This window comes from Eleutherodactylus coqui, chromosome 4 (assembly GCF_035609145.1).
Source record: "Eleutherodactylus coqui strain aEleCoq1 chromosome 4, aEleCoq1.hap1, whole genome shotgun sequence".
Classification (NCBI taxonomy): Eukaryota; Metazoa; Chordata; class Amphibia; order Anura; family Eleutherodactylidae; genus Eleutherodactylus; species Eleutherodactylus coqui.
This window is the reverse complement of record NC_089840.1, coordinates 294,665,174-294,680,466: the sequence shown is the minus strand read 5'-3', so window position 1 is coordinate 294,680,466 and position 15,293 is coordinate 294,665,174. Positions and strand designations below refer to the sequence as shown.

The 15,293-nt window shown below is 44.0% G+C and overlaps 1 protein-coding gene across 2 annotated transcripts in view; it reads right to left on the bottom strand.

The window, feature by feature from the left end:
* The window catches only part of RBM20 (RNA binding motif protein 20), a 273,263-nt gene that overhangs the window by 32,891 nt on the left and 225,079 nt on the right, over window positions 1–15,293 (bottom strand). For both annotated transcript variants that reach the window (XM_066601410.1, XM_066601411.1), the window contains 3 exons: window positions 12,553–12,632; window positions 11,858–12,467; window positions 14–112 (listed from right to left, as the gene is read on the bottom strand). In XM_066601410.1, coding sequence (XP_066457507.1) covers window positions 14–112; window positions 11,858–12,467; window positions 12,553–12,632 — 789 coding nt within the window. The remainder of the gene's footprint in view (window positions 1–13; window positions 113–11,857; window positions 12,468–12,552; window positions 12,633–15,293) is intronic.

Here is a 15,293-nt window from a genome sequence, read left to right as displayed (position 1 = left end):
GAATTGTACTTGCTTTATTCTTAGTTGTTGGAGTGATTTCTGCTTCTTCCAGTCCATCCTCAGCTTTGTCTGGTGCTTTATTATGGTTCATTCCCTTTTCATTTGTGTCAGTCTGTTAAATAATACAAAGAATATTATCGGCAGTGTTTATTATTGAAAATGGGAACATAACTTATGGTGCTCTTACACTGAGCGATCTACCGTTGGCATAAACGGACGAGGAGAGTTCGCTCCTGCAGCCCATTTATACAGGAAGATAAAGCGTTTACTTGCAAATCGTTCATTCATTTACATTCACTGTACCAGTAAATGAGAAGGACTGAGTGATCGGTATTAAACCGAACGATTAGTGAACGAGCCATCAATGATTTTCATGCATGCACAAAATGAACGATAAGCAAACAAATTATCCTCCATCGTTCGATCGTCAGCTCCGTTCACACTGAACAATTATTGCTCAAATTCAAATGATCCAGCAATTTTTAAAATAATAATAATTGTTCCATGTAAAAGCACCCTTAGGGCGCCCACCCACTGGCGTTTGCGATTTGCGTGCGTGAAAAACGCAGCGTTTTCGCGGCGTTTTTCCCGGCGTTTTTTGCCGCGTTTTCGCCACGTTTTCACGGCTTTTCCATTAATTTCCATTGACTTTCATGGGTGCATTAGGAGAAAAATAAGGACACATATGCAACTGACAGTTCCTATGTTAAAAAACGCAACGCAACGCAACGCAAAACGCCAGTGGGTGGGAGTACATTCAATTCTAATGGCTCTGCAGGAAAAACGCAAAGAAAAAAAATCGCCAGTGGGTGGGCGCCCTTAGGCCACTCTCACACCTGTTCAGAAAATGCCGCTCGACATCGCAGCATTTTTACCGTGATTTTGAGTGGCATTTTTGAACGCATGTCACAGCATTTGACAGTGCTTTTTAATGCACCCCATTATTGTGATTGGTGATAAGGTTAACCCCTTCCCGCTCCAGGACGTACCAGTACGTCCTGGGAGCCTGGTACTTCCCGCAACAGGACGTACCGGTACGTCCTGGGGATAGCACGGGATCACATATGATCCCGCGATATCCCGCAGCGGGAGCCGGCTGTCAGTCACAGACGGCGTCCCGCTGCAACAGCGGGGGGCATCAAAGATGCCCCCCCCCACTGTTAACCCCTTCCCTGCCGCAATCTAAGTAGATCGCGGCAGGGAAACAGTTCACAGAGGGATCGCGCTCCCTCTGTGTCTCCGGCCGGCTATCGCGATGTCATCGCGAGAGCCCGGCCTGTCACCATGGCAACAGGATGCCAGACACTGGCGTCCTGTATTGCCTGTGCCTATAATCGCTGTACAAGCAGTAGCTCTGCCATGCCTTATGACAGCGATCATAGGCACAGTGCTGCAAGTCCCTCAGAGGGACTCGAATAGTGTAAAAAAAAAGAAAAGAAAAATGTAAAAAAAAGAAAAATGTAAAAAAAAATATTAAAAAACCCCTTTTTTATGCTTTTTCTAATATTAGCATAAAAAAAGGGAAAAAATGAAAACCCCACATATTGGGTATTGACGCGTCCGTAACGACGTGTACAAAAAGTTGAACACGCCTTTTATTTTGTACGACAAAAAGCGTAAAAAAACCCGCTAAAAAACAGAGGCAAAATGCTAATTTTTAGCATTTTGCCTCACAAAAAATGCAATAAAAGTGATCAAAAAAGCCGTACATTCCCCAAAATAGTACCAATAAAAACTACATCTCGTCTCGCAAAAAATAAGCCCTCATAGAGCTCCGTACATAGAAAAATAAAAAAGTTACAGGACTTTGAATGCAGCTATAGAGGAAAAAAAAAGATTTCCAAAAAAAGGGGGGTTTTATTGCAAAAAAGTGTAAAAACCTCAAAAAAATATAACAATTTTGGTATCGTTGTTACCGTACCGACCCGCTGAAAAAATTTAGTGTGTCATTTATGCTGCATGATTAACGCTGTAAAAAAAAAAAAAAAATCTATGGCAGAATTGATGCGTTTTCTCTCCCTGTTATCATAAAAAAAAAATAAAAAATTTTACGATATAGTCTATGTACCCAAAAGTGGCACCGATAAAAACTACAGATCGCCACGCAAAAAACAAGCCCTTATACGGCCACGTCCACGGAAAAATAAAAAAGTTATGGCTTTTGAAAAATGGAGATGGAAAAATACCAAAAAATCGCTTGGTCCTCAACGCCAAAATAGGCCGTGTCATTAAGGGGTTAAAAAGCGCAAAAACGTGCAAAAATAGAACAAACAGCGCTCTAAAAGTGCACCACGGTTAATGCGGCGCTTGAGACGCCGTGCTTATTGGGGGGAAAGTGGTATGTGTGAGACTGGCCTTAAGGTCCATTTAGACGGGACTAATATCAGGTAAACGATGCCCGACACTCATCCCTGTGTGTTCTCGCTCCCGTACGGGAGCTAGAAGCGCTGGCTCGCTCACAGAGCGGCCAGAAGGGGCCCAGGAGCAGGAGCCAGTAGGCGGATCTCCGCCATCAGCCTATCTGACAGATAGGCTGACCGCGGAGAATCACTGTAAATTCGCAGCATGCTGCGAATTGCCGCCCGTGAGCGAAGAATCGCCGTGATTCTCCGCTCGTGGACAGGGGGGAAGCGCTCTCCATAGCAACACTATGGAGAGCTTTCACTGCGTTCCCCGCGGCCGGATTATCGCCACGGGGAACGCAATGCAAACCTGCCCGTGGACAGGCAGCCTAAGACTTGTCACCTCTTTAGAGCATGGAACACTACTGATACCAGCATACTGTGTAACACATTAAGTGCTATTTTTACGGATAGTGGTAAGATTGTTACATTACTAACTTTTTGAGGCTCTGACTTACTATTGGCTATAGCATGCGTGTCTGTGGTGGTTTATACACGCATCTATTCGTTTTTTTGCTTTGGTTACTGCTTTTGACAGCTGTATGGTTATATATGGATTTTGTATTTAATGCATATTTATTAAATGTTAAGTTTTACTTGTACTATTTCTACCCTCCTATTGCTTATGTAAGAGTATTCCAGGCCTAAATTGATTTACTGTTGATTTTCCAAGCATCTAGTACTCTATCATTAAAGAATATTTCCCCGACTCTGATCTTCCCCTCAACTAATCTCAGATTGGGCCCCACTTGTCTCCTGAACCTTATTTATACCTCTAACATATACAAAGGTTTCCATCATGTTCTCACTCTCCCTTCTCTCCTCCTGTAACATGTATAAAGGTTTCCATCATGTCCTCCTCTCCCTTCTCTCCTCCTATAACATATATAAAGGTTTACATCATGTCTCCCTTCTCTCCTCCTATAATATATATAAAGGTTTCCATCATGTCCCCCTTCTCTCCTCCTATAACATATATAAAGGTTTCCATCATGTTCTCACTCTCCCTTCTCCCCTCCTGTAACATATATAAAGGTTTCCATCATGTCCCCCTCTTCCTTCTCTCCTCCTATAACATATATAAAGGTTTCCATCATGTCCTCCTCTCCCTTCTCTCCTCCTATAATATATATAAAGGTTTCCATCATGTCCCCCTTCTCTCCTCCTATAATATATATAAAGGTTTCCATCATGTCCTCCTCTCCCTTCTCTCCTCTTATAATATACATAAAGGTTTCCATCATGTCCCCCTCTCCCTTCTCCCCTCCTGTAACATATATAAAGGTTTCCATCATGTCCCCCTCTCCCTTCTCTCCTCTGGTAACATATATAAAGGTTTCCATCATGTCCTCCTCTCCCTTCTCTCCTCCTATAATATATATAAAGGTTTCCATCATGTCCCCCTTCTCCCCTCCTGTAACATATATAAAGGTTTCCATCATGTCCTCACTCTCCCTTCTCCCCTCCTGTAACATAAAGGCTTCCATCATGTCCTCCTCTCCCTTCTCCCCTCCTGTAACATATATAAAGGTTTCCATCATGTCCTCCTCTCCATTCTCTCCTCCTGTAACATATATAAAGGTTTCCATCATGTCCCTCCTCTCCCTTCTCCCCTCCTGTAACATATATAAAAGGTTTCCATCATGTCCCCCTCTTCCTTCTCCCCTCCTGTAACATATATAAAGGTTTCCATCATGTCCCCCTCTTCCTTCTCTCCTCCTGTAACATATACAAAGGTTTCCATCATATCCCCCTTCTCCCTTCTCTCCCCCTGTAACATATATAAAGGTTTCCATCATATCCTCCTTCTCCCTTCTCTCCTCCTGTAATATATATAAAGGTTTCCATCATATCCCCCTTCTCCCTTCTCTCCCCCTGTAACATATATAAAGGTTTCCATCATGTCCCCCTTCTCCCTTCTCTCCTCTTGTAATATATATAAAGGTTTCCATCATGTCCTCCTCTCCCTTCTTCCCTCCTGTAATATATATAAAGGTTTCCATCATGTCCTCCTCTCCCTTCTTCCCTCCTGTAATATATATAAAGGTTTCCATCATGTCCCCCTCTCCTATCTCTCCTTCTGTAACATATATAAAGGTTTCCATCATGTCCTCCTCTCCCTTCTCTCCTCCTGTAACATATATAAAGGTTTCCATCATGTCCTCCTCTCCCTTCTCTCCTCCTGTAACATATATAAAGGTTTCCATCATGTCCTCCTCTCCCTTCTCCCCTCCTGTAACATATATAAAGGTTTCCATCATGTCCTCCTCTCCCTTCTCTCCTCCTGTAACATATATAAAGGTTTCCATCATGTCCCCCTTCTCCTATAATATATATAAAGGTCTCCATCATGTCCTCCTCTTCCTTCTCTCCTCCTGTAACATATATAAAGATTTCCATCATGTCTTCCTCTCCCTTCTCTCCTCCTGTAACATATATAAAGGTTTCCATCATGTCCCCCTTCTCCCTTCTCTTCTCCTATAATATATATAAAGGTTTCCATCATGCCCCCCTCTCCTATCTCTCCTTCTGTAACATATATAAAGGTTTCCATCATGTCCTCCTCTCCCTTCTCTCCTCCTGTAACATATATAAAGGTTTCCATCATGTCCTCCTCTCCCTTCTCCCCTCCTGTAACATATATAAAGGTTTCCATCATATCCCCCTTCTCCCTTCTCTCCCCCTGTAACATATATAAAGGTTTCCATCATATCCTCCTTCTCCCTTCTCTCCTCCTGTAATATATATAAAGGTTTCCATCATATCCCCCTTCTCCCTTCTCTCCCCCTGTAACATATATAAAGGTTTCCATCATATCCCCCTTCTCCCTTCTCTCCCCCTGTAACATATATAAAGGTTTCCATCATGTCCCCCTTCTCCCTTCTCTCCTCTTGTAATATATATAAAGGTTTCCATCATGTCCTCCTCTCCCTTCTTCCCTCCTGTAATATATATAAAGGTTTCCATCATGTCCCCCTTCTCCCTTCTCTTCTCCTATAATATATATAAAGGTTTCCATCATGCCCCCCTCTCCTATCTCTCCTTCTGTAACATATATAAAGGTTTCCATCATGTCCTCCTCTCCCTTCTCTCCTCCTGTAACATATATAAAGGTTTCCATCATGTCCTCCTCTCCCTTCTCTCCTCCTGTAACATATATAAAGGTTTCCATCATGTCCTCCTCTCCCTTCTCTCCTCCTGTAACATATATAAAGGTTTCCATCATGTCCTCCTCTCCCTTCTCCCCTCCTGTAACATATATAAAGGTTTCCATCATGTCCTCCTCTCCCTTCTCTCCTCCTGTAACATATATAAAGGTTTCCATCATGTCCCCCTTCTCCTATAATATATATAAAGGTCTCCATCATGTCCTCCTCTTCCTTCTCTCCTCCTGTAACATATATAAAGATTTCCATCATGTCTTCCTCTCCCTTCTCTCCTCCTGTAACATATATAAAGGTTTCCATTATGTCCTCCTCTCCCTTCTCTCCTCTGGTAACATATATAAAGGTTTCCATCATGTCCCCCTTCTCCCTTTCTCCTCCTGTAACATATATAAAGGTTTCCATCATGTCCCCCTCTCCCTTCTCTCCTCCTATAATATATATAAAGGTTTCCATCATGTCCCCCTCTCCCTTCTCTACTTCTGTAACATATGTAAAGGTGTCCATCATGTCCCCCTTCTCCCTTTTCTCCTCCTGTAACATATATAAAGGTTCCCATCACGTCCTCCTCTCCCTTCTCTCCTCCTATAGTATATATAAAGGTTTCCATCATGTCCCCCTATCCCTTCTCTCCTCCTGTAACTTGTAAATTGTTTATTTCCCATGCATTCTTGGAAAAGTGAAGTCTAACACTTAGTAACATCTTATTGGTTATATATCACCACAAGAATTCTTGACTTTTAGAAGTTCGGAAGTGGACATCAACATGGAAGGGGAGAGGGGCCATGTGGTGAGCTGCAATGTATGCTATATGTTTACTGACCTACCAGAGGAAAAGCCAAACTCCACCTGCCAGAAATACAAGCTTGTGTCTCTACTGGAGAAAAAGGTGCAAAGTCTTTAGGAGAGAACAGCTACGAGAACTCATTAAGGAAGATCAGGATTTCCTTGACAGAGTAGAAGTAAGTCTTCAGAATCCTGAAGGAAAAGTGCTCAGTGTACCTGCAGAAGCCGAGGAATGGAAGCATATGACCCAAAGAAACCGGAGGATCAGGAGTCAGCCAGCACCCATACTGTTCAGGAACCAGTACCAGGTTCTCATGTAGGAGAACAATGAAGAGGTACAGCAAGAAATGACTATCCATAAAGAACTGTGTGGTAAGCACACAGAGTCCCCTTGAATGGAGAAAAAGAAGTGCTGTTGTGAAGAAGAAAAAGAGAGTGCTCGTTGTGGGGGATTCCCTATTGAATGGAACAGAGGCCGCTGTCTGCAGACCTGACACCTCACGAGAGGTGTGCTGTCTACCAGGGGCACAAACAAAGATGTATCTGACAGGCTGTCAAGACTCTTCAGTCCTACAGAACACCACCCATTCCTATTAATACATGTAGGAACAAATGACACTGCAAAAAAAGGACCTTGCAACTACAGGTGCTCCCCGACTTGCGAACAGGTTCCGTTCCGGGAGCCCGTTCGCAAGTCCGTTTTGTTCGCAAGTCGAACAAATGGTAGTATGGAGCGGGATCGCGGGTGGATCCCGCTCCATACAACGTCGGGTGCAGGCTGTTCTTACAGCGGGCACCCGGCGACAGCAGTTCCGACGAGCCACGCCGCTTGTCGGAACTGTTAACACTTTAAATACCGCTCTGGCAGCGGTATTTAAAGTGTTAACAGTTCTGACGAGCGGTGCGGCTCGTCGGAACTGCTGCCGCCGGGTGCCCGCTGTAAGAAACAGCCGGCACCCGACGTTCAGGGGGTCCGTACAGCGTCCCACGATGAGATCGCGGGACGCTGTGTGGTTGCTAGGCAGCCGGGGACCTCCTGAAAGGCCCCAGGGCTGCCTATGCAGAGTGCCTATCAAGCGCACGGCTTGATAGGCGCTCTGCATAGACAGCCCTAGGGCCTTTCAGAAGGCCCCCGGCTGCCTAGCAGCCGCGATGTGACCGGACAGGCTTCTATCAGGCTTGATAGAAGCCTGCCCGGTCCCTGCACAGTATGGTGTAATGCCATAGCATTACATCATACTGTGCAGGACAGATAGTTCGTATCTAGCGAAATTCGTAACTCGAATGTTCGCAAGTCGGGGACTATCTGTATCTGCAGAGACTTTGAAGATCTCAGAAAGAAGGTGAAGGAACAAGGAGAAAAGGTGGTCTTCTCATCCATCCTCCCAGTGGATGGCTATGGAATAAGGAGATGGAACAGGATTCTAGAGGTGAACAACTAGCTACGTCAATGGTGCCGTCAGCAAAGATTTGGATTTCTAGACCATAGAGTGAATTACCTATATGATGCACTGCTTGCTAGAGACAGGTTGCACCTTACAGACAGGTAAGCATTTATTTGTCAGGCACCATGCTGCACTCATCAGAAGAGCTTTACACTAGAACAATATGGGAAGGGAAGCGAAAGGCCACACAAAAATATACACATAATGAGTACTATTGAAAACTTTGCTATTAGAAGTGAAAAGAAAGAACACAGACAAAAAATTCTGTAGGAAAGTAGAGGAGCAAGAGACCCCGATCACAAACTAACATGTTCCTACACAAATGCACAGAGCATGGGAAACAAACAGGGAACTGGAGCTCCTAGCGCAGGAAGAGAAATATGATGTCATAGGCTCCGCGGAAACTTGGTGGGATGATACACATGATTGGATACAAGGCTTGAAGGATACAACTTATTTATAGGAAAAATATCTGAAAAAATGAGGTATTGGGTTGTATGGTAGGAAAATATTCATCTCCACAGAGATTCAAGCTTCAGAGCTGGGAGTTCTGTAGAAAGTATTTGAGTAAGAATACAAGGAGAGAACTACAGAAAGGACACCATTGTAGGCATTTACTATAGGCCAGCTGGACAAGCAGAAGATATGGAGGAACTCTTTCTACATCAGATGGCCAAGCTCTCCAAAAAGCACAACATGGTGATCATGGGAGATTTTACCCATCCAGACATTTGTTGGGAATCTCTCAGGTAAAAGTAATGGATCCAACAAATTTTTATCCGCTCTTGCCGACAACTTTATCTTCCAAAAAGTAGCAGATAAAACAAGGGGATCTGCTATCTTGGACCTAATGCTTAACAACAGGGAGGGAATGGTTGAGGGAGTAAGGGTGGCTGGGACCTTAGGAGGCAGTGATCATGATATCATTGAATTTCCAATAAAAAGGGGAGGAAGACCTGAGAAAACTCAAGGTTGGATTTCAGAAAGGCAGATTTTAATGAACTCAGAAAGAGGAGAGGAAGAATCCAATGGCTGGATGTTCTTAAGGACAGAAATGTCCAAGAAGGTTGGGAAATATTGTGAAATGAGATTCTCAAAGCACAATCGTTACCATTCCCTAAAAGAAGGAAGAATGGGAAGCATTTAAAGAGACCAGGATGGATGAACACAGAACTTGTACACATGTTAGAAGGAAGAAAAATATGTTTATCAAATGGGGGTCAAAAGTAAAAGAAAAGCAAAGATGCTATAGGGATGTTTACAGGATGAAGATGGTGAATTAGTTAAAAATGATGTTGAGGAGGCCGAACTTTTAAATTCCTATTTTGTATCTACTTTCTCTCATAAAGTAAATGTAAGATCCGCTGATCTTCCCTGTGCTATTGGGGAAATAAAAGAAGATTCGAGAAGGGCAAATGTTGTCCTTATCTTCAAAAAAGGGAAGAAGGTGGTAGAGCTTGATTTCTATAGTGGGAAAGATCTTTGAACAAATTATTAAACAGCATGTATGCAAGTATTTGGATGAGAATAGAGTTATTACCGAGAGCCAACATTGGTTTGTAAGAGACAAGTCATGCCAGACGAATCTAATTCCCTTCTATGACAGAATCACCGACTTGATGGCTCAGCGAAGAGAGCTGCTGACTGGAGTGAAGGAGGTCCCAGGTTCAATCCCTGACTTGCCTTTACTGAAGCATTTGACAAAGTATCTCATACCATCCTTATTGAAAAAATGACCAATGGGATTGACAAGGCAACTGTTAGGTGGATTCACAACTGGCTGAGTGATCGTACTCAAAGAGTGGTCATAAATGGCTGCACAACCAAGTGGAAGAATGTATCAAGTGGGACCACAAGCTCTGTCCTGGGCCCAGTGTTGGTCAACATTTTTATAAATGATCTGGAGGAGGGAACTGATGGGAAGCTGATCAAATTTGCAGAGGACACAAAGCTAGGAGGGATAGATAACACTGGGGAAGAGAGAGAGAGGATTCAAAAAGATCTGGACAAACTTGAACAGTAGGCGGCGACTAACAGAATGGTATTTAACAAGGAGAAATGCAAAGTCCTACATCTGGGCAAGAAAAAGAAAAAAAAACACATACAGAATGGGAGGAATTGGGCTAAGCAGCAGCCCATGTGAAAAAGATTTGGTTATACTAATAGATCATAGACTGAACATGAGTCAACAATGTGATGCAGCAGCCAAAAAGGCAAACACAATTCTGGGATGTATTAAGAGAAGCATAGAGTCTAGATCATGTGAGGTCATCATCACCCTCTATTCTTTTTTAGTCAGACCTCATCTGGAATACTGTGTCCAGTTCTGGGCACCCCACTTTAAAAAAGACAGACAAACTGGAGCAAGTTCAGAGAAGAGTTACCAAGATGGTGAGCAATCTGCAAATCATGTCCTATGAGGAGCGGTTAAAGGATCTGGGAATGTTTAGCAGAAGAGAAGGCTGAGAGGAGACTTAATAGCTGTCTACAAATATCTGAAGGGTTGTCACAGTGCAGAGCGATCAGCCCTATTCTCATCTACACAAGGAAAGACTAGAAGCAATGGAATAAAACTGAAAGGGAGGAGACGCAGATTAGATATTAGACAGTGAGGGGATCAATGAGTGGAACAGGTTGCCATAGGAGGTGGGGAGTTCTCCTTCAATAGAAGTGTTCAAACAAAGGCTGGACAAATATTTGTCTGGGATGATTTAGTGAATCCTGCATTGAGCAGGGGGTTGGACCTGATGACCCTGAAGGACCCTTATGTTTCCATCCCCACCCCACCCCATTCTCTCCTCCTGCAACATATGTGAAGGTTTCCATCATGTCCCTCCCTTCTCTATTTTGTCCTTCAAGCTATACATATTAAGTTATGTAACCCCTTAATGCTACAGGGCGTAAGTGTACGTCCTGGCTTCAGGGTACTTAGTGCAACAGGGCGTACACTTAAATCCTGTGGATAGTGCAAGATCAGAAGAGATCCCACGCTATCCCGCAGTGGGAGACAGCTGTCATCTATGTAGATCGCGGCATGTAAAGGGTTCACAGAGGGGGAGCGCTCACTCATCATCGGACTACCACGATGTAATCGCGGAGGGCCGACGGGTTGCCATGGCAACAGGACGCCAGATAGAGGCATCCTGCTTTGTCATTGCTCATAATCTCTATTAGAAGCGATAAGGCATTGCAGGATAGAAGATTTCTGTGCTTTTCCCCCTATTAGTATAAAGAAAAAAAATTTTTTAATTAAAATCCCACATATTTGGTATTGTAGTCTCCATAACGACTCGTACAACAAATTAAACACACTTTTTATCCTGCGCAGCAAAAAGCATAAAAAGAACCCCTAAAAAACTGAAGCAAAATGCTTATTTTTTTGCCTCCCAAAAAAGCAATAAAAGTGATCAAAATACTCGTATGTACCCGAAAGTGATACGCATAAAAACTACATCTTGACACACAAAAATCAAGCCCTCATACGGCCATGTCAACGGAAAACTAAAAAAGTTATGGCTTTTGAACAGTGGAGATGAAAATCCCCCAAAAAGCATTGCGTCCATATGCCCAAAATAGGCCGTGTCCTTAAAGGGTTAAAGGGGTTATGTCAAATTATGACTGCTGAGACCCCACCAATCTCAAGAACAAGGGTGCTGAAGGTCCAGGCATGAATGAAACAGCGGTTGCGCATGCACGCCGTGGCTCCACTAATTTTACTTATAGTGTCAGAGATTGCAGAGCGCTCGTACTCAACAGTTTCCGGTGCTGCCATGGAAATGAATGTAGTGGCGGCTCCGCATAATTCATGTGAGCACCTTCATGACTCCGATTCTCGAGATGGGTATGGGTCTCAGCAGTCAAATCCCCACCAATCATAAATTTATTCCCTGTCCTGTGGATGGGGGAATAACTTGGCACAACCCCTTTAAATCTGCCCAAAAATGTTTTGCTCCTGAAACCTTTTTATTATTAAAGTATAAAAATGATGTAAATATAATGGAGTGCCCACCTCTGACTGGCACAAATCGATGGTAGGATCTTACGTGGAGCACTAACTGACCTGTTCAGGGGCTTTATTTTCTGCAACCTCCTGACTGGTTTCATTCATGTTCGTCTTTGTATCCACATTCTGCTGTGCGCCGCCTTCAGTCTCTCTGTTTGACTTAGACTCAGATGTGTCCTTTCTGATCCCATCTTCTGTGTGATTGTCCTTCTCCTCTCGCGACTTGCCTTCTTCTTTCCTTTTTGTTTTTCCAGATGTATCTGAGGTCTTTGCCTCAGTTTTTGGCTTGGACTCCTTCCTATAGTGTTCCCCTTCTCTGCTTTTGTACCTAGAGGATGAGTGAGAATTGCCATATTTGTCCCTGTGTCCCCTAGACGAATCGATCCTCTCATCAAGGTCTTGCTTGTCAGTCTGCCTGGTGTAATGCCTCCGATCACGTACCCAGTGGTCTGTCCTGTCCCTTTTTTCTTCCCCACATTCCCTCCATGTACCTTGCTCTCGGTCATCCTCCCACCTGCTATATCCTTGTTGATCCCAGGAATCCCTTCCATTTCCCCACTCGGTTCTAGATGCTCCTAACGGACTATGTGTTGAACTACATGATGTAAAGCTTGGGGACAGGGAGCGGCTCACAGGACTGCGTGATCGAGGCCTTTCATTTCGATATCTGCAAGTAAAAACCATCATTTGTCACAACAGATGCAGGAAACTAAATTGTCCTATTTTTTAGCCCAAATATAGTGGTAACTTACCTGTCTGTATCACGAAACAAGTCTCTTTCCCTCTGCGAATGTATATCATGGATAATGGCATCAACCGTCTTACCGGGCTTCTGTAAAGAAAGAAAGACTCAGATTTAATATATGGAGTAACTTGTTATGATAGATGAATATGTACAAACAGCCAGCTAATCGGAGGTCATGGACCCTATCCATTCGAGAACTACCTTATAACTAGTATTACAACCAACACTCCAATTGGCATATAACAGGGGAATGCTTGGTCTGGAAGTGAATTGTCCTAGTGGTGAGTCTGCCTTTGCTGTTGAGCAGCATACTGCCCCCTGCTGGTGTGATGGTCTGGGAGGCCATCGCATACAACAGTCAGTCTCCTCTAGTAGTGGTACGAGGGACAAGGAGAGCTCAGCAATATGTTCAGGACATCCTGCAGCCACATGTGTTCCTCATGGCAGCTTCCAGCAGGATAATGCTCGGCCGCACACCAGGGGGGTCACAGGAAGCCCCCACAACAATGTCACTCCTCCGTGGCTGCCCGGTCGCCAGATGTATCACCAATAGAACATGTATGGGACCACCATAGACACCAACTTCAACAGTCAATGAGATAGTATGACCTAGAGGCTCCATTACAGAAAATGTGAATACTGTCAGTCTTCTACAATAAATGATCATTTGGCTCTGATATTGTAATCACCTACTGATATCAATGTTACAATCACACAGAGAATGCTTCATTCCATCCTGACAACTATATATATATATATAATATTTCTTCCAGGAGCTTGATTTCTTTTTCTTTACAGTGAGTGTAAATAACACAAGAGGACAGTATACAGGTACATATAAATCTAGAGAAGTAGCAGATGAGGTGTAACACTGATAAATGTAAGGTTCTGCACACGGGCAGGGAAATACCTATCACCATTACACACCAGTCAGGAGGGGAATCATCTCTTCTTAAGGAGAGCACTCAGAAGGTGTGACTTATAATGCCATTCTTATTTATTTGCATATTTCCCAGAGGACCAAGCATGGCCTTCTAAGTCTCCTGATACACCTCCTAGGTGCTCTCCTTAAGGAGAGATGATAACCTTCCCTGCCCAGGTCATAGCCCTCTCACTAGCTAAGCCAGAAACCGAGTGCACACTGATGAGGGGCTAAACCCCTGAAACGGCTGTCTGTGTATAGTTTTCTGGCTTTTAGTTTTCAATTTCATTACATTGATTTGCAGGAACGCTGCCTTCCAATAGGTGGCGCTGCAGAGGTATCGTTCCATCTTCCTTATTCACTATTACACAGTAAATGGGAAACCACAGCACAAAACTGACATGGGAAAGAGGATCTGAACTGTAAACTTCACTGAAGCAACTAGTGCTACACAGCTCCTACAGCAAATAGTATCATGTAGTAGATCAAAAGAGGTCTAGGGGTGCATGACGAGACCTTTTTGGCCCTTATTTATAAATGTGTTTCCGACACATTTTTGTTTCTAAAACTGCGCAACAATTAAGCCGCATGGAGTTTTAGACAAATTTACAAATAGTTTGAGACAAAAAGAAGGAAAGTAAGCGTGGCAAGCTTCTGTCTAAGGCAGCCTGCAGACGGCCAGGTCGGATCAGGCTGCGAGAATTCTCGCAGCGGGATCCAACCCGCGTCCCTGCAGGGATCAGTGCGGCTCTCACCTGCCCTGCGGCTCCGGCTCTGCGATATGCCGGTTGCCGCCTAGACGGCGTATACGCAGAGCGGAGCCGTCGCGCCGAGAGTGACATTTCTGATGGGGCCTCTGCGAGACCCGCACAGAAATAGAACATCCTGCAGTTTGTTTTCTGCGTGTATTTTTACGCGGACAAATTGCGGACGTCTGCATAGGATTGCGTTTTGAAATGCAATCCTATGCAGGCGGGCACGGGCGGAAATTCTGTGGGAAATCTGGCCGCGGAATTTCCACCTGTGTGCAGGGGGCCTATCTCTGTATAGATATATCAGGGAACAGTACAGAGATCTCTCCATCATGTATTTATACCCAGGACTGTAACATGGGGGCGCTCTAATAACTAAGTATAGATATATCAGGGGTCAGTACAGAGATCTCTCCATCATGTATTTATACCCAGGACTGTAACAAGGGGCGCTCTAAAAACTAAGTATAGATATATCAGGGGTCAGTACAGAGAACTCTCTATCATGTATTTATACCCAGGACTGTAGCAAGGAGGCACTCTAATAACTATGTATAGATATATCTGGGTCAGTGCAGAGATCTCTCCCATCATCTATTTATACCTTCCTATAAAAGCCTGCATGATTATTGTGCTCCACCACCTTGATCAAGCTCCTCTTTCTCCTGTTCCTCTGCAATTGTACCGATACCTCCTGCTGCTGCCCTTTGACTTCCATTTGACTACGCTTCTGTCTCATCCCATTGTACTGCATACCGATACCCCCTGTTGCTGACCTCTGGATTCCATTTGACTACACTTCCGTCTGATCCCATTGTACTGCATACCCATACCTCCTGTTCCTGACCTCTGGCTTCCATTTGACTACGCTTCCGTCTCATCCCATTAGACTGTATACCGTGATTTCCTGATACTAACTCCCGGCTATCTTAACTACTCTCCAGTGACTGGCACGGCTACTACGCCTGCGGCTCCAATACAGTGCCGGTAAGACTTAACAAAATAATCTTGCCCAATATGGAGCCCAAGTTACAGAGCTCCATGAATTTTGTGCCTCCTGCCAAGATAAGTTTG